The 25,990-nt window shown below is 35.7% G+C and overlaps 1 protein-coding gene across 3 annotated transcripts in view; it reads left to right on the top strand.

Annotated features, from left to right (window-relative positions):
• The first annotated feature begins 457 nt into the window (after positions 1–457).
• Positions 458–25,990, top strand: part of etv6 (ETS variant transcription factor 6) — a 49,648-nt gene continuing 24,115 nt past the window's right edge. Inside the window, exons 1-2 of one of the 3 annotated variants that reach the window (XM_088923617.1) lie at positions 458–762; positions 11,772–11,901. In XM_088923617.1, coding sequence (XP_088779743.1) covers positions 730–762; positions 11,772–11,901 — 163 coding nt within the window. In that variant the 5' untranslated portion in view covers positions 458–729. Of the gene's footprint in view, positions 913–11,771; positions 11,902–25,990 lie in introns of all 3 variants that reach the window. The other 2 variants (XM_088923618.1, XM_088923619.1) reach the window with 2 other exon arrangements.

Raw genomic sequence — 25,990 nt, forward strand, 5'->3', positions numbered from 1 at the left:
TCGGAGGATAGTCTACAAAGAAATGTCAAAATATTCTTTAATATCTCAGAAATTAATGTGGGAGAACATTCATACCTGAATTCGGCTTTGCTTGAGAAAAGGAAGGGTCGTTTTAACTGATTACTACCCTTAACTGTGAAAAGTAAACGACACGAAAAGGTCTGATAGACTGATTGGACACTGTAGGCCTATTCAGCAAATAAACATGGGGAAAATGGAAGTGTGAATGACGTTTAACACTTCCATTTTATTGTCGAACTGGATAGCTTTCCCCCTGTAGAAATGCTCTCATTTGAAATCTAGTGTCGGTTAAAATGCTTTAGTTCCTCATTTCCTTAAGCATGCCTGTAACTTGATCGGCAATTTCCTGGGTTGAGTTCCCCTTTAAGGGGGCAGCGCTCAGTGCTGGGAATTCACGTCATTTCAGCACTTAAACACCCAGATCAATGAGCAAAGCGTTGTTTGCCTTTCAGTTTCAGTCTTCCAGGAAGAAAGTAACCAGTAGATCAACAAAATGTAGTAAAAAAACAAAAGAGGGAAACAAAGTAAATGTATTTATTTTTTAATTGCTACGCAAGTTAAAGAAAAACAAAATAAATAAACTTGTGTGCTTTTCTCTGTTGGAATCCACTACAAGTAGACGGATGTGGATGATTTTCTGGTTTATTTCAAGGAAAAAAAGGGGAAAGGAAAGTGGAAAAAAGGAGAACTTCCTGAATTGTGTAAGACATGTCTGAAGCTTCGTTGCAGCTTACAATTAAGGTATTTACGGATTCTTTAAACATGCTTAACTTTTGTAATGTGGACACCGGGTAAGATGCACTTTACAGCAACAAATCGCTGATAAAAGAAGCGTTTGTTATCATCTGTTGCAGGAGGAGCTTTTTTTCACCATACTGTACACGGCGCTTGGTAAGTGTGCCATGCTGGGTTAACTGATTCAGCTATGCATCTGAAGTGTGTGAGTGCGCGCATTCACGTTGTATTGTTCCATAGACTTCACAGTTTAATTCTACCGTATAGGAAAGCTAAAATCCGATCCACTATTGAACGTAGATACAACGTTAAAGCACCCTTTCAAGTGTAAATTCTGTTTAGCTACTGTATTCTCAGAAAAATGAGAAAACCACTGGATTATTATTTTCAAGAGTATTTGAATATTTTTTTCCCCATACAACTACAGATCGGGCGTACTGCTCTACTCTGGGAATTGTGATATCATTATTTAAAAGACAAAGTTTAAGATTTGTCTTTTAACCTGCATCTTGTTTTGATATCTTTTTGTTTTGATATTTGTCTAACAGACTTTCTGTATTCGAAGGATAAATAAAAATAAATGCTCTCGGTAACATCCTAAGGAATAATTTCAGATTAATTTTTCACTTTTTAGACTGATATGCAAACGTTAAACAGAAATTTGAATACCTTAAAAGTTCTGCGGGAGAGAAAAGCTGCTTATGTTTTGTTGCTTTAAACAAAATGGTTGACATTTAGTGTTTGACAGTTAACCAGTTTTGTAATATATATTTTAATTTATTACGCTCACTGCACTCAGAGTTACTAATTTATGAGATCACTAGCTGACCAGTGAACACGTTACTCAACTTCACGGCAGGCAGGATTTGAGAAGGGGGGAACTTCCTGAGCTTTGCTGGGGGGTGGAGCGTGATGGACATTTTTCTGAAGGATTGAATGGATAGTAGCAGTGGTTCTAGGTTGATTTCTGAATATTGAATCGAATTACAACTTTAAACGCTGGCATGAGAAATGATTAAACATTTAAATTCTCGTTCATTCCTGATCTGGAGGTGTAAGCTGTAGTTCAAAATCAAAACTTGCGGTCTTAAGTACAATTTTGGGGACCAGGTATGGCAGTAGGGGTGATTTTTTTACTTATGTATGGGTAAAATAAGAAATTGCATATATATAAATAGTGTGTAGAAGCTGTCCTACCTGAAAGTAATGTCCTTTATGGTATTCAAACATGGTGTTTGGGTGTGCAAATCTGATTAACTGAGTGGCCTTTTGTCATTCTTGAAGATGTAGTGATCACCCTCAGTGTGAAGTATTCAAAAAGTAATTTCACAAGTACTAGTTGATTATAACATTAAGATGTTGAAGAACATGAAGTAAACTTTTCCACTAATTTTTCATACAATAATACACTAAGGATGTCGTGTCTTACCATAGCAGGTAAAAACAAATACTTAAAAAATGAAAAACAAAACTCACATTTCAGGTTACAATTCCATTTTGCCAAGATGCAAAGGCATTATTTTATTGTAAAACACAAGATCTGAAAACAGTTTTACTTTTAAAGTAGTTCATGCTGACAAGAGTGAAGTTATCTTTGTTTCTGGGATGTGTCCATGATTCCCTGCTTTTGGTTTGTACAGTAACATCAATTATATCTGTCTAGGTGATCCCTTTCTTTCTACATTTCAGTTGATCTGATCAAAGTAAGTGATTAAGTTGTTTGTACTTTTGTTGAAGTAATACTTAATCGAAGTGTACTGCAGGAGTTGTGTGTCAATTCATAACCACATAGTTGACCATCAAATACGTTTTTAATTCTCAAATATTTTTTTTAATTTAAAGTTTTCCTCTGTGTTTGGAAGAGACCTTGTCTATATCTATTTTTTTTCCAACTTGTCTGCTTCATCTGTTTACTTACCTGACAGTCTGTCTGTTTTGATTTATGATGTCCTCCTGGAATAAACAAGAAAGTGGATTTTTTTTTCTGTTAGAAGCAAAGTAACAATTAGTTGTTAGTCCCAAAATTCTTGACTAGTGGCATGGATTGCACGTGGCTGCAAACCTATGAATCATTTAGCAATATGCCACTTTTCCCCTGGGGAGTTATCTCGGCAAAACCTACCTCTATCTCCACAGATTGTCCAGCTTCATAAAGTAGAGTTTAAGGGACAGCAGGAAAAAGTTTTCTGAGGGAGGGGATATCGAACTTATCCCCTTTTCCTATGTGCAAGTAAGCAAGCTTTCAGTGAACAAGGGAACATTTGGCCCATCTTGCTCCTTTTATTATTGTTTGTTAATCCAAAATATTTTTTAGCCTTTTCTTGAAGAATCACATGGAATCAACTTAAACAACATAACAGGAAAGTGTGCACTTGGTTCCCACAAACCTGTATATAAAGAAATGTTACCTACCTTTAGTCTCAAATTCACTCTTCGTTTCCCCGATCTGCTTGGGTGCTCATTGCACTGTTGCTCCTCAGGGTTGACTTTGTTTATACCTCAGGTGGGTAGCTGCGTCAGCATGCGTAGGCTGCAAAGGAACAAGTAATTAAAGATTATTTTAGATTAAAAAGAGATTTACCTGCTTAAGTGTCTAAAACTATAACAACAACAACAACAATAATAAGATTCCTACCAGCAAATTATCTTTTTCAGTGTTCAACAACTGAATGCTTTAAGGTTTAAAGGTAGTAAGTGCTTACTTAGTCTTTATGCAGTGGATCTGGTATCTCTTCCTAGAGGCTATGAAAGTATATTCTAAAAAGAATGGATGAGAGGGGTCATCTAAAATTTTATGTACAAGATTAAATATGTTGCTCCATTAGACGTTATTGAGTCCAAGGATATGTCAGTAAATTTTTGTTCTCCCAGGACATGGCATCTCCCCAGCTCTGAATAAAAAGGTTAGAATGCCCTGAATAAAAGTTATAAAAAAGTCAACATTTTTCTTGCTACATTAAAACTTCTTAACTTTCTTAAAAAAAAATTGGGGAACATGATGGTGCTGATCACTTCCATTAGCTCACTCATGCATACTGTCACTTATCTTTGATATGGATTTATCTTCCTATATATGTATTGGATATGTGTATTAATATATAGATATTCCCTTGTTTACATACAAAGTCTAACAACATCAATGTCTGAAATCAGTTACTGGTAAGAAAACTGTATTTTCACTTGGTAAGTGTATGATGTACTACCATATCCGAAAGCTTCGCTACCAACGTTAGCATCCAAAGTGTTAAATACTGACAAAAAGTCAGCAAAAAGTATGTGTACATACTGTCACATACATACTGAGATTCTAAATGCTTGCGGACTTGATTTAACAAGATGACAGCTCCTCATTTTACCCTGTATGCAGACTGATAGGAGTCCTTTACTGCACTGGTTGCACTGAAATTCATTTAATATACTGTACCCTCCAAAAGTATCGGGACAAAACCCCATGTCATTTTCCTATTGTGCACACAAGAGATTAAAGTTCACATGAAACAAATTATTCTGAATCGGAGTTAAAAAGGTCACTTTTTATTTTTAGAAAATATGTTGCAAACACACTTAAACATTTTTCAACAAAAGCATATGTTGTGTGCAGTCCCTCAAATTTAGGTGACCAGAAGTGCTGGGACACTGAACTTAAAGCAAATTAAAAGAGTGAAAAAGTCAGTGTTTTGTTGCAAATCCCTCGCTTCCAATAACTGCATCAAGCCTCAGTCCAATTAACATCACCAGATTTTTTATTTCTTCACTTGAGATGCTTTGCCAGGCTTTAATTGCAGCATCTTTAACTTGTTGCTTGTTGGTTGAGAATTCTGCCTTCAGTCTCCTTTTGGAAAATGAAATATATGCTCAATTGGATTCAGATGTGGTCATTGACTTGGACAGTCCAAAATGTTGCTCTTTTTCTGTCTGATGAACTCTTGTTTTAAGATGCAGTATGTTTTGGTTCTTTGTCCTGTTTGTATAATGAACTGCCACCCAATATAAATGGCACCAGCCTTTTCTTACATTTGCAGACAATATCTGTTTGTATATCTCTGAATTAATTCTTCTGCTCCAATCTTCAGTTAAGTCACCAATAAAGACCATTAAGACTGTTTCAGAGGTAGCCATACTGTACATGCCCAAGCCATGATACTCCCTCCACCATGTTTTGCTGAAGAAGTGATAAGCTTATGGTCATCGGCTGTTCCTGTTTTTCTCCATACTTTAGCCTTTCCATCATTTTGAAAGATGTTTATTTTGGTCTCATCTTTCCATAAAACCCTGTTCTAGAGCTCCTATGGCTCAGCTCGGTATATTTTAACACCTTGCAGTACAGCCTCTGTTTTTTTTTCTTGGTGAAGTCTTCTGCAGATAGTGGTACTTGAGATTTGCACCCCAACACTGTGGAGATTATTTGTGATTTCACTAACAGTAATTGTGGGATTTTTCTTAACACCTAGAAATATTTTTCTGTTGTCCACTGCATTTGTCTTTTTGAATGCTCTGTTCGCAGCCTATATTCGACGACTCCTGTTGTTTCATTTTTCTTAAGAACATTCCAGATTGCTGATTTTGAAATGTCAAGAATCTTAACAATTTTTCTGATGATCTGATTTCTCATATTTTCAAAATGGTCTTCTTTTCTGTCATAGTTAGTTCTCCGGTCTTCATGTTTGTTTTTGCTGACTAATTCAAGTGAAACACTTCAGAAGCAGTTTCAAAAGATCTCGACCAAGCCTAGACCTTCAGTGCTCTTTTATGTGTGTGAAATGTTTGTAATTTGTAACACCTGGGCAATCAAACACCTTTAAAGCCGTTTTTCTCAGTACTAATGATCATCTAAAATGTGGGGGATTGAACAAAAAAGTGCTGTTGTTGTATAACAGTAAATATTTATGCATAAAAATACCCATAGGTAAAAGGGGGTATTCTCTGCTTTTGTCTCATATTCATCTTGTGATTTGAAATCCAAATTTTCTGAACTATAATGGACTAATTTGTCCTCTTGTCCCAATATTTTTGGAGGGCACTGTAATTCATTCTGAATATTTCATTGGACAGAAGTTAGTGCTACTGGACAGAAATCTTTTAATTCAACAAATTTTCAGGTTTTGTTTTTTTGTAGGTATAGGTATGTTCTCCACAAACTTGGACACATTTGCAGTTCCAAGTGACTTCTGAAAAAGTTTACAGAATACAGGATTAAGCCATTTGTGACATTTCTGCAAAGTTTTACCTTCTAGTTTGTCAGGACTCATTGATTTTTCAGTATTAGTGTGCAAAAACTCTAATGTCCATTTAATATAGTAAAGGGAAATGCACCAGTGTGCCCAATTACATTGTTAAAAAACATATCTTAAGTGAGCAGTATGACAGAATGCACTATCCTGCTGGAATGCTGTCACATCAGGATGAGCCTACAGGAAGGGCAGCAAGTGAGGTTTGAGGACTTGATCAGTATAGCCCCAGTGCTGTCAGATTGAAATCATTTATTATAAGTGGAGATCTTCAGCAACTAGACACTCCTGCGAAGACCACCACATAAGAAGTAGCACATTGCTCTGCGTGTCTGTGCTACACTTAGTGGCATCCAATATGGTGGTCTACACAATACCTTGATTAATTGTAAGGAGGACTTGACTCCATTGCTGGTGAGTCCATCTGTGGTGTTGCTCCACCATACTGATAGCATGAAGGCCTCTTGATTTTACTTGCTGATTTTGACTAATTTGAGCTACAGTAGATCTTTTCTTTCATCTGGGTCATCTGTGTCAGTTCCTTGATTGTTTGATAGTCTTCTACATGTTTGTTTAATTGAACTCAAAATCTGCCTTTTCCTAATATGATCAAACATATGTGAAATTACCGGAAAATAAAATTATATTGTACTTCTAATTAAATATTTTTTTATAATCATGAGATTAATATTAAAACAGAAAGACAACTTGGTTGACTGTAATATAAGTTTTTGTGGAATTGTACCAGGTTTAAGAACACAACTTTGTTTTTTGTTTTTCACTTTTAGTGACTACATTTCAATATGGCTTTTTATGTAATTTACCTGTGCTGTACTTCAGTCACATATTAAAAGGTTGACTTAGTTGATTCACATGAATCTGTTACAGATGAACCTGGTCAAAGGAGCATATGCTTGATTCTGAATAAGTGTTAAGTTATATACTTGTCTTGGCTAGATTGTTTTACCTGAGTGAGGTTAAACTACAAATAAATGGAAAAACCTTTCCTTACAGTTTACTTATGTAATTATAAAATTATACAATATCCCTCTTTGTAAGTTTTAAAGTGGCAACTGCTTTGTTGGTAGCAGACTAAGCAATAGCCATGAAATTATTGGCGAGGGGTAGAGTATGGGTCACCTTTGTTGAATTGTAACTCATAAAAAGAATGTCTTTCAGGTCTAAAGTATACACTTTAAAAGTTTTTCTCCAGAGAAAATATGTATGAGTTTCTAGAATCAAAGTAAATGAAGTGAAAAATTGAACTTTTGAATGATTGCTTTGATATGGATTGACCTTCCTATATATGTATTGGATATGTGTATTTACTTATACATACACACAATGTATAATGTATACATACAATGTCTGTCATCAGAATCTGTCTTGAAGAGATGAACCTGTTCACTAAAGGGTTTAAAAGCTCTGTTTCAAGGAATGGTATATTTTACTTAACATACATGTACGCACATACAGAATTTTTTTTTCATCCAAATTCATGAGGAAATGAGGAGCCATTTCCCCATATCCTCTGTGTTGAATATAAGATGGAATCTTATTTAGAATTTTTTCACCCTAAATTGCGGCTAATATCCTCAGATAACTGGCAGAGGTCAACTCAGTGTGTGACATCACTGGGAGCTGCTTGTTGCAGCTGGTGAAATGAATAGATTGAATTTTAATTGGGAGCCCCTGGCTATAGGATTCATCCTGCACACCAAGTGTCTCTCTTACTGAATGAAGAGTCAGTTTGCAACTCTTCTGATAGCCATTTAACTAATTTTAACTTATGAATGTTTTTGAGATTTTTGAGAAATCAAGGCAGCAGCATTATAAGGATTGATTGACACTTTATTTGAATGTATCGTATGTTTAACCTGTTTTTGTTAGTAGATGTGGTACTGTAGAAAGGATTCTAGACCTTCTTATTATAATTATTCTTCAGACAGTTTAGTTATTTTACATTTTCTTGTATAGTAAACTAGACAATTCAGGACCATGGATAGGTACTGATGGCAATTATTTTTGAATTCCACTCTAATCAAAGCACATTTTTTTTGAACAGGCATATTATTTAGATTGATTAAAAAGTCACCAATGCTTTCTTTGTTTTAATATAAAGTCCAGTTTTTCTGAATATTAGAATTTCCTATATATTCTATTCTGAAACAAACAAAACAACACAAATAAAAAATAAAATAAACATATATAAATATAAAATAATAGGCATTTGCAGATTGTTATTGCTAGTTTGGGATTAAATTGTACATCCTAAACCACTAAGGCATGGTTATTGTAACTAACAGTAATAAAGTATATAACAAGTTACTTGCAACACACTAGTACTACCTTAACTGCAGAGTTTTTGTTGTACTAGGCTTAGTACTTTATCCAAAAGTTTGCAAATGCACTGCCACACTATAATCCTCCAGAGTATTTTACTTTATTTTACTTCTGCATAGTGTTATTCAGAACATAGTTACATTTTTACATTTTGAGTTGAGGTTAAGATTATATTCAGTTTTTTTTTTATCAAAGTCCTGGTCATAGGAGAAGTCAACCAATTTGTGGTTTATTAGAAAGTTTAGGTATAAAGAAAAATGTATATACTTGCACCTTTTGTTCTATGTGAATAATCCATCTTGTTGTTTGGAAACATGCATTTGCTTTAAATCATTTTATGAATAATAATTAACAAAAGGCCATCATCATCCTTAATCTTTATTTATAGAGCAAGTAAAAAAAAACGAAGTAAGCAATTAAGTCATTAGATTTTAGAAAAAAAAACAGTTGTAAAAAGATACAATCCAGAAATACATTGTGAAATTCCCTGTTTTATTTATTTTTTCAATAAAGATCTAAAAACGAGAAGTAATGTGTGTAATGTTATGATGAAAGAAGCTCCAAATCTTTGGACTGTTGACCCTAATAGGCTGGTCACCAAATGATTTGTGTTCAGATGACTAATAAGCCCTACCCAAAGGCCCTCAGAGTGTCAGAGGGCACATACTGTATAGAACCAGCATCTCCCACAAGTAGGATAGGGCTAAATTCTGAAGTCATTTGTAGAAGAGTGTTTCTGAAAATCTGCCTGGGAATGGATTGCAGGCCCATGTAGAGAAGTGGAGTAATATGATCACTCTTTATAGAGCAGATGAAAAGTCTGGTGCATACATTTTGAACTCACTACAGCTTAGAAGGTGTTTCTGCTGGAGTGTGGTATAGAGAATTCCAATAAGCAGGTCTAGAAATCTGGCAACATGGTGCTGAGGCAATTAACACTGATGGTTCACAGCTCCTTGGTTTGATTCTGGACTAGAGCACCTTCAGTATGGTCTTTGCATGACTCACCACATTCATTAGGGTTTTCCCCAGGTACTTTGGCTTCCTCCCACCTCTTAACTGTATGCTGACAATTATCTCTGAATTTTCTCACTGTGTGTGTCCTGAAATAGAGTGGTGCCCCATCTAGGATGTAGTTCCACTTTGCACCCTTTATGTCTAGGATAGGCTCTGGGTTGTTGCAACTCTCACCAGGGATATGCATGTGTTTGGTAATGGTTGGATGGAAGTCTAGAAATGACTTGTGTAAATAAAATTCTAGAGGGTTTTACTTGGAAGACCGAAATGGAGATGCACAACAATACAAAGATGGGAAAAAAAAACCTAATGTGACCATATCCATATTCAATTGTCTCTTTTTTTCTGAATATAATTTGTGTTAGTTTAAATTGGCAAGTAACCTTGGAAACATAATAGATATTACTTGCTTAAGAAATGTACATGTTAAGTAAAAAAAATAATTCTAACCATTCCTTTACTAAAACATTTATTTGTAATGACGGGGATTGGGGCTTACCTTTATGGTTTATTATTTAAAAACTGCTTGGTGGCACAGTGGATAGTCTTGCAGTGCTGCGGCTCTGGGTTCAATTCCAGACCTGGGGTGCTATCAACAATGAGTTTGTATGTTCTCCCTGTTTTCTCCGGGTATTCCAGTTTCCTCCCACAGTCCAAAAGTCATACTGGCAGGTTAATTAGCTTCTGGGAAAATTGGCCCTGATATTAGTGTGTGCTTGTCTGTGTCCATATGAGCCCTATGATGGACATCTGTCCAGGGTGAGTCCCGCCTTGCACCCGTTACTTGCCGTGATAGACTCTGGCTTCCCCACAACCCCGAATTGGATAAAGCAGTAGAAAATGAATGAATGGATGGAAAAAACATTATTTAATGTATATCTTCCTTTGTTATTGTTATGGACATATTAACTGTATATCTTGCATTACCATTGACTGCATGGAGGATAAATTCTTTTGGGACTTTTAATTGCATTAATGTGAAATATAGCAACATGATTCACTGAGTATGAAATTGAATTGCTTGTTGCCTCCCTAAGATGTTTCAATTTGGGGAACTTTTTTGAAGTGTTCCTTTTGATATCATTCAAATAAAATGAAATAGACTGTACTTTGTGGTTTTGAAGACATTTGAAGACATTGAAGACATTATAAAAAACATCTAAACTGTTTTCACTCTGTTACCTGCTGTTTTCTAGCTTCTGTGTCGTTGCTTTTGTGATCTCTGTTTGACAGAATGGCTTTGGTGATCAGTTAGGAAACCTGAAGGCTTGTCTTTTTCAAAACTAACCATTTGTATGACTAAGAGAAGAATATTTAAATCAAGTACAAGTGTTTGCTGAACAGTTAAGAATCTTCCTTTTGTAAATATTTTATTCAGAGCAGTGAAGCCATTATTTTTCAAGTAAAACAGAAATTCAACTTGTATAACAAGACATTTTTCTCTAATAAATTTACAAAAGGGCACTTTAACATGCAGGCTTCCCTGTACAGATAGCCTTTCTTTTTTTAACTTTTTAATCTTAATTGTAACCATTTATTATGTAACATTAAGCAGTAAGTAAAAATGTTCCTTATATCCCTACATTGTAAAATAATTGATCTGAAAGTTTTTCAGTTTTACAGCCAAAAATTGTTTCCTGCGTGCAGTGTTCACCAAATGATAGGCAAGTGTGCCTAAAGTTTATTGCTGTTTGGAGTAGAATTTGTCACACAGTTCTTCTGACTGCCAAATATAGTTCATTTCTTTCTTTATACAAAAGGTGGCATATCCATTTTGATGTATTACTGTGTGAAACATTGCATTGTATTCTCCCTTTAAAAGAGTCAGATTTCTGTATCTCATGGTTGTATATATATTGAGTTAAATACATTTTCTTCTCGGATACTTCTTGGACAACCAAATATATGGAGTAACATAGTGTACTAATAAAACATATATGTTTTAAATTGGTTCTCTCTAAAGCCGAACATCCACTAATCTTAATTGTCCATTTTTATTGTATCTGTCATCTGTACAGGTGAAATATTGTGCTATTAAAAAAAAAAGGTTTTAATCCACAATTTTCAAGATAGTAGTACCATACTGTATGTCATGATTTAACATTTTCCATTTTCATGATAGTTTTGATTTTGAGAGCATTTAAGAACATTATACTGAATGTATTTTGTATTTGTCATTGCTATACATAACTATAACATAATATGAAATGCCATAAACTGCAGAAAGTGTTTATTAGTACTGTACTATTAAGGAGTAGACTGGATGAAATAGTCTTTAAAAAACAAAACAAGCAAAAAAAAATAGAATAAGAGACTGAAGTATTTTCCATGGACAAGCACTATAGTTTTGCTACTGTTTGATTTAAGCTGTTTACTGTGTGTACTCTGCAAGTTTTAAGGTGTGCTTTGCTATTTGTCTTTTCACAGCAGGAAAATCTCTCATTCAGTCCTTTAACGAGCCCTTTGCCAAGCTCCACTTCCTCTGCAGTTCATGTTCCAACATCACGGCAGGCTAGCAGGATGGAGGAAGAGCCAACAAGACTGCCTGCACACCTGCGTGAGTACTGTATAAAGCCACAGACACACATTCACTGTTAACTGCCTGAGGGGGAGGGAAAGGAGGAAGTAGCTACTTTATCAAGTACCTGCTTGACTACTTTGTGCGAAGAGCATTCACAATTTAACCCTGAAAATGCATGAGAAATCCCTTCAGACTCATACTACTTTGGTTTTTAATAACATGGGAAAACATGGATTTTATTTTTAATTCAGTTATTTAAGTTTTACAGTCAAAGCGAAAGTGAGCAGCTAAAATTATGGAGGATAAAAAAATTACTTTCTGTTGTGAACTAAGCTTATTTACATGGTCCAGATAACACATACAGAAATCCACTTTTTGTGTTTTTCTATTTTTTTAAACGGTCCTCACTTAAGTAATAAAATCTTTCTCGTCACTATGTTTTGTGAATCATGTAGCACGTGCATCTGGTGAAAAATTTTGTGTGATCACTTCGAAGACACAACCATGCTGAAACAAGTGGAAAATATAACTAAAACATCTTTCAGTTGTGGAAATAATAATGATCATGGCACTTATGATTACTCAGAATGTAGTGCCTGTTTAAAAAATACAATGAATATGGAATAAGTTAAAAGCTGAAATCTAAAATGCTGGGATGATGGGAGGGAAATAAACTTGCAGCTTGTTTTCAGAATCTTATAAAAGCTTTTAAACAAAATTTTTATGCTAATTTATCATGACATAATGAATGTATTAAATTTTCCACAGAGACTGGAATAATTGTGAAACTTGTGTAAAGGAAACTAGAGATAAAAGTTTTACTGGAGGAATCCACTAGTAGATTAAATGAGAAATTACTCACAATTAAATATCAGTTAGGGGAGTCCTGATAATTAACTCACATTGATACATTTACCCACAGTTAAGTGATCCTACTAAACACAATATTAAGTAAAGTAAAGCAGAAGGTTAGTATTTCTTTTGCCGTTTTGACATGCTAAGCATTGATTAATTTAAAATTTAGATTAAACAACTCTGAACAATATGCTGAATCTACAACATATTTGGTGCTACATATTACATTCATTAAGCTAAGAGAGAACTTGGCTCAGTCATAGGCATGGTGTTTCTTTTTGATAGCCTTTTCCTATTTTTAGAATTATCATTGTTGGAAGTATTTTGGTTTTTTTTTACATCTAACTGTCAAGCCCTTACTTTATGATGATTCTGCCAGTGACTCCATGTCAGGTTTCTAAAGTTTTAAAATGACCGTTCATTTGCATGGTACATATCTGGTGGGTGGGGCTAATTCTGAATCTGATTGGTGGATGTAAATGAGATGGTACTATGGCCAATCTGTGTGTAAGAACACAGCTCTCTGTTCAGGTATATTTCTTTTGGAAGGCATTTATTTACTGTACCTTTAACATGCAGTAAAGCTGGAGAGGAATTTAAATAATTTGGTAGGAAAACCTGTCACCACAGTATTAAATTACTAACTGACTAAACTTTATACTTCAATAGTTTAGATCTTAATTTTAATCTAGTTTCTTTTCAACAATTTTCATTATCATTCTGACCCAAGTAAGGTAAAATAAAAAAAAACACGATGGGGAAAAAAACGTTTGAAAAAGTTTTAAAAAGTTTGATGCTTTTATACGTCTAAACATTAAGGTACTATTACTTCTTAAAAATACTTGTTAAATACTTTTAAAATTACACATACATTTGTAGGAATGTTTTTTAGATTTTAATATCAGTATCATTAATGGCAATTGCTTCTTTCAGTATTAAGGCTGTGAATTGTCATACACTATCATATTAAAAATGAAAAATGATAGCCTGTCTTCCTAAAGCTTTCATACCTGTTCTCAGCACTTACAAGCTGCAACATGTTTTTTTCTGTTTCCTAGAAATGCAAGTTCAGTATTATGGTCCTGGTAACAAAAGAATATACTTTAGGAAAGGAAAAAAAGCAATTTGCTGTTTACTAATCATTACAAACAGTTATTCAAGAAGCTGAGAATTAGTTGCTGGCTTGGAATGTAAGGTTTTTCTGCTTCATGAGTTTTTGAAGGTGAGGGTAAAAGATATGTTAATATGTAGATTGCAATGTGCAGCCTGTTTTATAAGAGTCCACAACTGAAAATGCTGCTGCACATAAACAGGTTGTGGTAAACATCAGTAAAACTGAAACAGTTAGTTCTTCATACTGACATACAGCAAACAGCCACAACTTCTGTAGAGTATAAAATTTAACTTTCTTGTACAGTGACCACAAGGATAGTCTGTTATAATCCCAGCTAATAATTTCAAGGGAGGTTTATATGACCAAGGCAAAAGGATCAGAATCTTTATATTTTAACTCTTCAGAGGGGCTTCTTGCACAATATTCATGGGTATTTACATGTATATTTGTTACTTAATTGATGATCAATACAATTATCAATCTATTTCTGGTATAAAAAAAAACCTACTTATATAATTACACAAATTGCAAAGTTGTTTTTTAGTTACTTTGACCTAAAAGTTGGTGGATGCAAAATTAAAATTTTTCACATATCAGCTTCTGGTTTGCATGTTGCAGTATCACAAATAACCATATGAAAAATAATCCTCTTCACGTATATTTTGGGATCAATATTTAAAAAGCCATATTGAAATAAAATTATACAACCATAAATGGAATGATTATATATTAATTTATACTATGTAAATATGTGGATATGATAATAGGAATACTATAGTAAGGTTGTGTTCTGAAATTATTTTTTTTAGTTGTTGATCAGAAATCTTCCATATTTGGTTCACAAAACCCACTTTAGAAGATCTTAAGCTACTAAATTTCCGACCTTTGAACTCAAATGTTATTCATTAATGTTTAACATATTCTGTTGCCTGAAGAGAAGGCATTGCCAATTCCTTGTAGGCTTTCATGGTGGCAAGAATTATAATTTTCATTATTTCTTTAAAAAATTGAATTGCCATTTAATTTCCTATTTTATGCACTCTCAATTTGAAATAGTCAAATTATATTCAGTTCAGAATGCTGCTAAACCCCTTCACTGCGGTAGGAAAATAATGAGTGGTAGCTATCTTACAACATTGCTATGTAAGAAAATTTTTCACTTAACATGCTGAAAGGTGCAGTGGTCATCATTGCTACCTTGCAGTACTAGGGCTGATCCGGACTTGGGGTACTTTCTGTGTGGAGCCTTTATGTTTTTATATCCACATGGGTTTCCTCCAGGTTCCTTCCATAGACCAAAGACATAATGGTAGGTAAAATGGCTTCTGATAAAATTTGCCCTGATGTGAGTGTGTGTATGTTTGCGTGTGCCCTGCAATGGATTAGCATCCTGTCCAGAGTGTGTCCTGCCTTGTGCCTGTTGCTTGCCAGGATAGGCTCTGGCACTCACGTGAATTGGATAAAATGGTTAGGAGATGGATAGATGCTGAAAGCACCACAGTACTTTACAGAAGAGTAAACATCTAATGGAGAAGAAAACTGTCTCTTAGTGACAATAGTGTGAGGTGCTCAGATAACTATTGGGCATTAATGGAAAACTTAGTTTGCCCAGTCTGAATCAAGCCTATTCAGTCCTAGCAGTGCTTGGCCAACTGTGTACTACTGCTTGGGGAATACCCTATAGCTTTCAGAAAATATTAATTATATAAACTAGAAAATATTGCGTTTATCCTGACTTGACTAACCTCTATGCAGCCTTGATCCTTATATTCATTTTTAAGGGTTTGTAACATCATGTCCTTGGTAATCACTGCTGGCATCGGAATTTATCACAGGTATACCCTTACCGTAACTGCTAAGCTTCTACTTTTACCAAAAAAATGCATAGTGTTAAAAATAAGAATTCTGTAATATTAAAGAAAAAAAACTACATAATGAGTAGTTTGCTTCTAAGAGCAGGAAAGTATTGCCCATATTTTCCATAGATTCCATCTGAAATGTTTATCACAGGTAGACTTCCCGCTTTGGAAAATTTACAATGCGTGATGAAGTGGAAGGTGTAGATAGACTTACAGGTAGATACTGCCTAGATGTGGCAGTCCCTCCACACTGAGCAGCCATGCAAAGGAGAAACTGGTTATTACAGTAACCAGTATTATTATAGTGTACTGTAGCATGATGGACTGGTGGGACTGTTCTTTAACCCTGTAAAATGGGGGAAATAGACCTCTTCCCATTTTTTTCCACATAGGATATTAGCTAATGCTAAGCTTTTTCTCTCTCTTTCAACCCCTCTCGGTGATTAGCACGCATCTGTTAATTATTAGGTGCCATGAAGCCCTGTGAACTTGCAGTCTTGCTGTCCTGCTTCTACTTCTTGACCCTCCACAAAAAAGAGACCCATATAGAACATGAATAATAAAAATAATTAAAAACGAAAAGCATTGACTGTAAGTTGTTGGCTTAGTGGGTCCAATTTAACAGCTCCTCCTAGGTTTCCAGATTCTGGTGCTTTGAAGAGAACTAGAAGATCTGTCGATGTGCTGGCTGTTCTGTGCTACAGTATACGACTTTGTTTCCTGTGCAAGAACCACATAAATCTTTGTTCCTGTTGAGAACAAAAATGACATCACAACATTTGACAAGTCATATACCTGTATCTACCTTACCTTATTATCAAAGTCTATACACTGAATTTTAGAGTTCTTCACTCCCCTAGAGACATCATGTCATGTTGGCATCAAGTCTGTGACACTTCCGTTATGCTTCTTGCTATGGATGAATTTACTGGCTTTTCTTTACCTCAGCTCCAAAGCTGTGCCCTCAGAATTTAAGATTAGTGCTGTCAAACCAGTGTTGAGAAAAAAAGCTTAATGTTGATACCTTAAGTAAAGGATTATTTGAAACCCACCTTTTTTGTCGAATAATCACAAACATGTTGCAGTACAATAATTGAATGTCTGTTAAACTTTACAGGCCTAGTCAGTCAGGGTTTAGATGGCTTCATAACAGCAAAACGGCATGCACTTTCCTAAGATATGTTTAATGGCTACATTTTTACTAATCAGATTTACCTGCCATCTAGACCTGACAAGAACTGGTGGCTGTTTTACTTATGTATGGTGAAGTTGACTTTAAACTTTGGATGCAACAACATTGATAAGGTGGAGGTCGTGTTGCTAGGTTATCTAAGCTTGACACTTGATGTTCAAACCACTTTTTTGTGAACAATTAAAAAAAGTGGGGGCACTTTTTCACCCTTGTTGTCCTCCTTTGAGCTGCATATCCAGCACTTCACCAAGATTTCTTTTTTTAGAATAATTGGTTCCATTCTATTCCATCAGTGCCTGTTGCCGATAACCTCCTAGTACATACTTGTGTTTGTATGTGTCCAAACTTGACTTTGGAATGCTCTACTTTCTTTGTCAAGAAATGTGATATTGATAGGAACCATAAAGTTCCAAACTGTAAGCTAGACTTCTCACTAGGTCTCATTGTGGCAAACGTAACCACTGTCTTGGAATTCTTGAAGGCTTCCTGTTAAATTCTGTATATACTGACTTCAGTTTGACTTTTACCATGAAAGTAATCTCTTCCTTGATATTTCTGACCTCCTGATAAGTGGGCATATTCTTCATTGCTCTGATTCAAGCACTTTTTTCTTTCCCCTGACTAAGAGTACTAACTGATAGTGTTAGAACCTCCTTCAGCTATGCACATAGACTGTGGAATGCTGTACAAGATAAAGATTTTCACTTACTTGTAACATTTTGCACTCCTTTTTAAAGTAAAATTCCTATTTTAATTAGCAAATAGATTTAATAATATTTTTCTGTTGTATACTGAGATGCGTTGTCAGATTTCTTTTTTGTTTGCTCATTTCTCGAGTTTTGAAATGAAAAGGTATTTTATAAAATTGTTTTTTTTAGTGGTCTTTGTTTTTCCGTATATAAACTATAATAATATAGTTTCTACAACAGTTGTTAAGGATTGTAACTGTATTGGGGAAAACGTCCATATAGATTAAAATTTTTTCACCACACATCAGTGGGGAGGAAAAACAAATTAATTAAGCCAGTTCATAGATGGGTATTATTAAGAGGCCATGATTAGTAAAGGCCAGGGGAAATTTGACCAGGACACCACCGTCCTTCGGATGAGACATAAAACCATGGTCCTGACTCTCTGTGGTCATTAAAAATCCCAGGGCGTTTCACGAAAAGAGTAGGGATGTAACCCTGGCGTCCTGGCCAAATTTCCCATTGGCCCTTACCAATCATGGCATCCCAATAATCCCCATTTATAAATTGGCTACATCACTCTGTTCTCCTTCCCACTAATAGCTGATTCTGGTGCACTATGGACTTTTAATGACCACTGAGAGTAAGGACCTCAGTTTTTCATCTCATCCGAAGGATGCCACCTTTTTTTTTACACTATAGTGTCCCTATCACCAGGACCTACACAGACAGTAGGGTGAGCTCTCCCTACTGGTACCACTAACACCTCTTCCAACAGCAACCTTAGATTACCCAGAAGGTCTCCCATTCTGGTACTGACCAGGCTCACACCTGCTTAGCTTCAGTTGTTTGCCAGTTGTGAGTTGCAGCTGCTTAACTAATTTAGACCAGAACAGTCAACTGTGGTCATTGAGAGGTGTTGGGATTTTCATTTCAAAGTACAAAGTGTACAACTTACTTATTTAAGTGGCTAAAATGATTTTTTAAGAAGCGTTTGGAAATTGATGACTTAGGTGTGATCTCTAAAACATGCTGGATTGTGTCTTTCCAGGACCAGGATCTCCACCCTGAGATAATCCAGTATAAGTATTGCTGATTTTCACAACAGGGTTCTAATATCATGTATAGGTGTTTTCTTAATAAACCAGCAGAGAGCACATGTACAGTAGGTCATGCCTGTCTAATATCGCCAAGATTGTCATATCCGTGACCAATCATCATACAGGTGACAGCTCAAATGAATAAATGATGTAGCAACTTTGTCCACATCAGAGTCGTCAATTAGAAGGCAATTACCATGTTTATTGATGCTTCTCTTGTGATACTGTGGATGTGAGAGGCTGACATGGGCTACAGCTATTCTTAGATGTGTCTATACAGTCAGGAGACTGAAGACCTGAAGAAGAATCAGAGAGAGATTTATGTGGTATCGCATAAGAAAAGGAGCATGGTATATGGAGGGGGAGCATTTATGGTTTGGGGTGAGTCTTCTGTGGAAGACAAAATGGACTTATAATGGAAATGGTATGCTTTTCAGGATAGTACATTGACAGGTGTGAGATTAAATCATTTACTATATTGTGACCATATGAAAGAAATTATTTTGAACATGTATGGGACCCATTAAATCATGTATTATCAGTTCTTCTTGTTCAGTCATGGATCCTGGCTCCTGATTGCTCTAAAAAAGAATGGGTGACATAACTCATATTTGATTAGCAGGATAAGGTGATGATGATTCTAAAGCTCATGACACAAGATAGTGAAATTCATCTCATGCCTACTTATATCTTTTTAGTTTCTTGTTATTAGTTATACAAAATGTGAAAGATTTGTTATTACATCCAGCAGGTAATTGATCACTCATGTACGTGGGATGACATTTCTAAGATACTGTGTCCACGATAGATCTGAATCTTCATAGTCTTATTTCCTTTATTAATTACTTGAATTTATCTTATAAATGTTTTTAGTGTGTGTATTGATAATATGATTTAAGGTAGTGTTTGTTAACCGTAGTTTATTAACTATAGAATAAATGTTATCAATAAATAATATCTTAAGAGCTTCTTTTGCTGTGTATTGTAATCAGATCCAAGTTCATGATCTGTCCAAAACCTTCTCCTTTAGTTGAGTTTTCTCTGTAGATTTTTTTTATTGTGCTTCAATGTCCTGATAAAGGAATGAAGGAAGAATAAAAACAATAAGCCAGTCAATTCATAAAGGAGGCTGTTATAGGTTATCTTCCTACATACAGTACCTTTGTATGTTACACTACCTCAGAGTTGGTTTGTGTCAACAACGTCAAACAGGAGTCCATTGTCAGTGTTGTACTCGTATAGCTCTGCACAGCACCTGGCAATCTCCTCATGACAGTGAAAAAAGACCTGAAGAGGTGCTTAGGAACTAATACTCTTATGGAATGTAGTGTGCAGGTTCAGGAGTACAATGTGAAAAAGAGGTAATTGGCAACACAAGCAGGTATCAAGGAGGTAGAGAATGAATTTGTTATTCCATGTCAGTTGAAGTGACAAACCAAATTGTCAGCTGACCAATACAAACTTAAGTGTTTATAGATGTGCTGTATTTGCATATATTTTAATTAAATCAGTGAAAAATGTCATTGAAATGTAAGTTTGAGCTTGAACTTGAACTTTATTGCCATATGTAAGCGATACATGTACTGGTACAATGGAATTCTTACTTACAGAAAGTCTCTCGATTGTTAAAACAAGTGTACAAACACAAAGTGCAGACAGTGCATCAAGACAATATACAAACAAACAGTAGACAATGTACAAGTAAACAGTTTGAATGTAAACAATACAGACGTGTAAACAATGACTGGAGATGTGCAATAAATAAGAAATCATAATGAGGTAGATGGTATAGGTGTGGTCCAAGGGGCATGGCTAAATGTGTTCGCCAGTCGCACTGCTTGTGGATAGAAGCTATTGAAGAATCTAGTGGTTAGTGTCTGTATGCTCTTGTATCTCTTGCCTGAGGGCAGTGGGGTGAAGAGCTCATGGCCGGGGTGGTGACTGTCCTCTGTGATGGTCAGAATTCTACCACGGCAGCGGTCTTCATAGAGCTGTTTAATCTCGGTGAGACCGCAGCCGATGATCTTCTGGGCCATATTGACCATTCTCTGCAGTGCCTTTCTTTCTCGGGAAGAGGTATTGCCATACCACACGGTGATCCCGTTGGTGAGGATGCTCTTGATTGTGCAGCGGTAGCAGTTCATCAACACAGGTACTGGCATCCCCCATCGCTTGAGGCACCTCAAGAAATAAAGGTGCTGCTGCGCCTTCTTCATGATAGAGTCAGTGTTCACAGTCCAGGTTAGATCTTTAGAGATGTGAATTCCCAAAAACCTAAAGCTGGTGACTGTTTCCACTTCCGTTCCATCAATACTGAGTGGGCTGTGAGTGTGTGGCCTGTGTCTCCGAATGTCCACTATTAGCTCTTTTGTTTTATTTACATTCAAGTCGAGGTTATTGTTATTACAGCACCTAAGCAGTGTACGACTTCATCCCTGTAAGTGGACTCGTCATCATCACTGATCAGTCCTATTATAGTGGTGTCATCCGCAAACTAAATGATGCGGTTGTTGCTGTGTCTTGCTGTGCAGTTGTGAGTGAACAGGGAGTACAACCTTGGACTCGGACACCAGCCTTGTGGGGTTCCAGTGCTTAGGGTGAGTGGTGTTGATGTTTTATTGCCTATCCGCACCACCTGTGGTCTCGATTAGAAAGTCCAGCAGCCAGTTGCAGATGGAGTTGCACAGACCTAATCCCCTGAGCTTTGTCACCAGTTGACTGGGTATGATGGAATTGAATGCTGAACTGTAGTCCACAAACGGCATTCTCACATACGAGTTCTTAGTGTCCAGGTGTTCCAAGGCTGTATGTAGAGCCAGGGAGACAGCATCATCAACTGATCTGTTGTTCTGGTAGGTGACTGCCAGCTTCTCCAGGCATTTCATCACTACAGATGTTAATGCTACTGGGCGATAATCGTTCAGGCATGTCACTTTTGCCTTTTTGGGGAGTGGAACAATAGTGGTTTTTCTGAAGCAGGTGGGGACATTGGACTGTGACAGGGAGGAGTTAAAGATGTCCGTAAACACTGTGGTCAGCTGGCCTGCACATGTCCTCAGGACGCGAGGTGGTATCCCATCTGGCCCTGCAGCCTTATGGATTTTTACCCTGCTCAGAGTCTTCTGCACGTCCTGCTCTGAGAGTTTCAGAACAAACTCACCCTGCACACTTGGGGTCTTCTCAGCAGTGCCCGTGTTCAGAGCATCAAAACGGGCTTAGAAATGGTTCAGCTTATTAACCATTTAATTAAGTACTTATTACTTATTAAGGAATTAATATGATGGGCAAATCTGTTTTTAAAAATACTGTTTGGGGGAAACATTTTTAAGACTGTGCACTCCCCTAAAAATGCTATCATAAAAAAAGAATTACACGTTTGTTTTATGGCACATAGGAAAGTAAATATTTTTATTATCATAAATAGGGTGATTGCATTTTAAAACATGATTGTGAAAAGATATCCATTCTCTGTGTTTCTGCAATACTGTAAGTTGTACAACTTTGTATTTTTAGCATCAGAATTATGTACATAATAATATTCTTTGCTAAACAAATCATTTACAAAATCTACAACTGCACAAGTTTGAACTAAAAGTATATCTTTAAAGATATTTTGGTGGACTGCTTTGTGTAGGCCTGTCTGGTTCAGTAGGTCTTCTGAAAGGAATTTGTTATGCTGCTTTCTGAGGGGAAATTTCCTGCCACTGGAAGCTGTTTTTTTCTTTAGGAATTTCCTGAGTGGGCAGACTGTGCTTCCTGAATAAATGTTTCCTGAAAGGGAAACTGTTTTCACACACCAATGGCCAAATAAAATGCAGAGTTTATTTTCCAGAAATGGTTTGTCTATTTTTTATTAAAAAGAAAGCATTTTGTTAAAGTTTAATTTTGTGGAATCCCTGTCAACAAGAAGAAGAGGGCAAATCAGACACTTCTAAATCTGTAATCTGGGACACATTTTCTGTTCTGTACTGGATTGAAAGCAGAGGTGAAAGAAATATCAATAAAGGAAGTCCACTTAGCTTATAATGTTAAATGTTCTAGCTCTTAAATTCTGTACCTAATCCCCTAACCCTTCACAGTAAGAAACAGGTGCTAGTAAATTAACACATTTGTTTCAATAACATTTTTATTGCTATAGTGTTGTCAGACCACAAAAGGCATCTTTATCATGAAAGTTAAACATATTCTAAATAGACATTATACAATGTACAATCTGTACAAAGAAGGAAATGGTAAGAGGTTGTGACGTTTCAGCTTAAAATGTCATAGGTCACATCTTTTTGCACGCGTCGGTAACACCTCCATGAAGAACACACTGTACACACAAAAGAAAACAAACAACAGAGGTTATCAACTGTGGTCCGCAGTCACCTGTTTCTCCTTGGATGAAAACATTTTTTTCTGACTTGCACAACGCAAGTTGTTAAAGCACATTTTGTGCAAAAGTTTGGATAAATGAGCAGCGACTTGCTGTGTATAAATAACTTGTGAATTCATGACTTTGTGTATCGTATATAATGTGTATGACCTAGTGTATGTCAAATTGCCTTAATGCCACTGAGTGTAGGATTGGGAATAGACAGCCGACACTATCTTGAGGACCCCTCCAGGATGCCTACAGGCCCTTGCTGATGTCATTGAGGGACATACATCTCCTCCAATCTGCCGTGAGTCTCCTGTACATTGCTGCAGGGCTCATGGAGTGTTAAAATGAATGGTAATTTTATAAGATCCCATCTGTACTTTCTCATTCTCTCTGTATAAGATGAGACAAACATAATATTAGCAAAGCCATAATTTGATGGGCATATGATAAGAAATAATTGGGGGTTCTAAGTTTTTAAAAAGGAAAAAAAATGTTACTATAGTAAATTGCCTGTCAATATATGTACTGTGATTATAGCACTTAATTCTTGAAATAATGATTTTCTAAAATGTAGAGCAGTGTCTGTATGCTATAAAATGAAGACTAAATCGAATTCTATTTTCACTTACCACCCATACCATGCTATAAACTGTTGTAGACAGCATTAAAAAGGGCTCAGGATTCTTGTACATTTCAAACAGTTATTAATGACATGCGATTGGAGTATTTTTTTAAACCTAGGATGAGACAGGTTATCTGAAAAATTAGCTGGTGCCTTAGATTTTTTCTTCTTTCTGGGTCAAATTTATTTTCTTGAATGGAGTCTAGAGTTCCATTTAAGATTACTTCTAAAAGTTTGCATATCACACGGAACATAACATGCTGAAACAGATTTTCATTTTGTGATCTTTCAGATCATACTGTACAGCATTAATCCTGCTTCATGGTTGCATAACTGTAAAAATGTAGATGAAAATTAATTTTATGGTTTTCCCAAATGACCTGTCCAACAGAAGCCCCATTTTAGATGATTTGAATTTTCCAGATATGAATGAAGAGGCACATTTAAATTTGGGCATCAAGATTCAGCCTGCCACCTGCCCACTACATTTCAAAATACTTTCAACCATTTACAGTAGATGCCAGTGACGCACAGAAAGTAATCTTTAAAGTTTTTTTTTGGATGAAGTCCAAAAGCCACAGGCATCCTATACAAGAAATGATCTGTCCAAAAAAATGGAAAACTTTATCATGGTGGGACTGGTATTGCTGCATATTATCAAACAAAGGTCATTCTACACTTTATAATGTACTGCACACAAACTTTTGAGAAGTGACAAGTGGGGGCACGTGGTCTTATACATACGGTACAGTAGTTGAGCTTAGTGGAAATGTTAAACTTGTTGATGGGTTAAATGGAATATAGGGCTCCCATTTTCATCCAGAATATTTAAAAAACCAAACTAAAATAAATTCTCACTTTTTATTTTAGTGGCCTGTGGCATCTCCTTTATTATTCTCTTTAAACGTTAACAAATAACATGAAGTGCCAGCTCTTGTAGGACATTCCTCTGACTACAAGCAAACTGTAAGAATATTTATTAACTTATTTTGAGCTGTTGTAATACAGAGCCTAAAGACAAATAGTTTAACCAACAGTTCTTTTCTTACATTTTATTTTTAAAGTGTGTTTCTGTATATGTGAAGTTAACAAATATATTTACATAATAAGAAATACGTTAAAGATTTAATTTCTTAGGATAAGGCTTGTCTTTAAAACAAAACAAGCATATTAAATGTAGACATTGATGTTTAGTCCTCATAGTGTACTCTAAGGGTAGATCTGTGGCCTACTGCATGTGGGTGTTGAACATTAAACTCAGTGTAGATAATAACAGAGTGAGTGTGTTCAACCACAAGTCATGTCAATTCTTCCTGCTTTGGGCTGGCAGTATTTGTCTGGTGCATTGCAAATTTCTCCATTCATTTCAGCTAGACCAACACACTCTGCTGCAAAGTGCTGATAAAAATGAACACAACTGTCTGTTAGGCCACAGGAAATTTCCTGTGCAGGAAGGATTCCGGGGCAACTTCCTGCCAAGTGGTGCGTTGTGGGAAGTTTGGCTGCTTCTCCCTCTCACCAGCTGCAGATTTTATAGAGGACTTTCACAGATGGTTACAGCTGAAATCTTCAGGGTACTAACAATGTCTGGTTTCATCATTCAACAAATACTGAATATAAATGTCTAAATTGCAGTGAAATACATCAAATTACAAGAAATCCTTTACATTGTGATATTTGTTTTGAATATAGTGTTAATTTTAGTATTTATTTTTCTTGAGAGAGAGTATAAATATTCTGTCACATGGTGGAAGGGTCTTAGTAGTTTGCAAGGATAACTATGTCTTTTATGTCATTTAATAAAGTAGGCTGTAATTCATTATTTTTACACTTTGTGTGGAAACATTTTTCTCTTTCCATTTGTAAGAGTCTTAGCTGCTTTTATGAATCTAGTTAATTTGCATGCTGTGCTAAAGATCATGGCTATTATCTTAATGTGATAACTGGATAAGGATTTAATACATTATTATATTTTTAGTACGATATTTAAGGGATAATGCTTTTTTCTTTTTAGTGCTGTTACTTTATCCAAACATACATTGCTAAACCAAACAATTTTTTTACAGAAGTAATCTACCTGGGTGTCACAATTTCTCATTGAAAACCCTTTTGATATATCAGTCATGAATCTATATAAAAAATAGCCAAAGTTTATGATAAAAATAAAAAAAAATATTTTCTCCTCTTGTTAGCAAACAGAGTAATTAATCATAATCAGCTAACATGAGTTGTAAATATGAAAAAGTACAGCTGCTGGTTACTTTAGTTCTAGCATCTAGTTTTTTGGACAAACTTAGGGTTAAAATCCACTAGTGTCTTAACTCAACC

This window comes from Atractosteus spatula, chromosome 8, assembly GCF_055471065.1.
Source record: "Atractosteus spatula isolate fAtrSpa1 chromosome 8, fAtrSpa1.hap1, whole genome shotgun sequence".
In the NCBI taxonomy this organism is placed as follows: Eukaryota; Metazoa; Chordata; class Actinopteri; order Semionotiformes; family Lepisosteidae; genus Atractosteus; species Atractosteus spatula.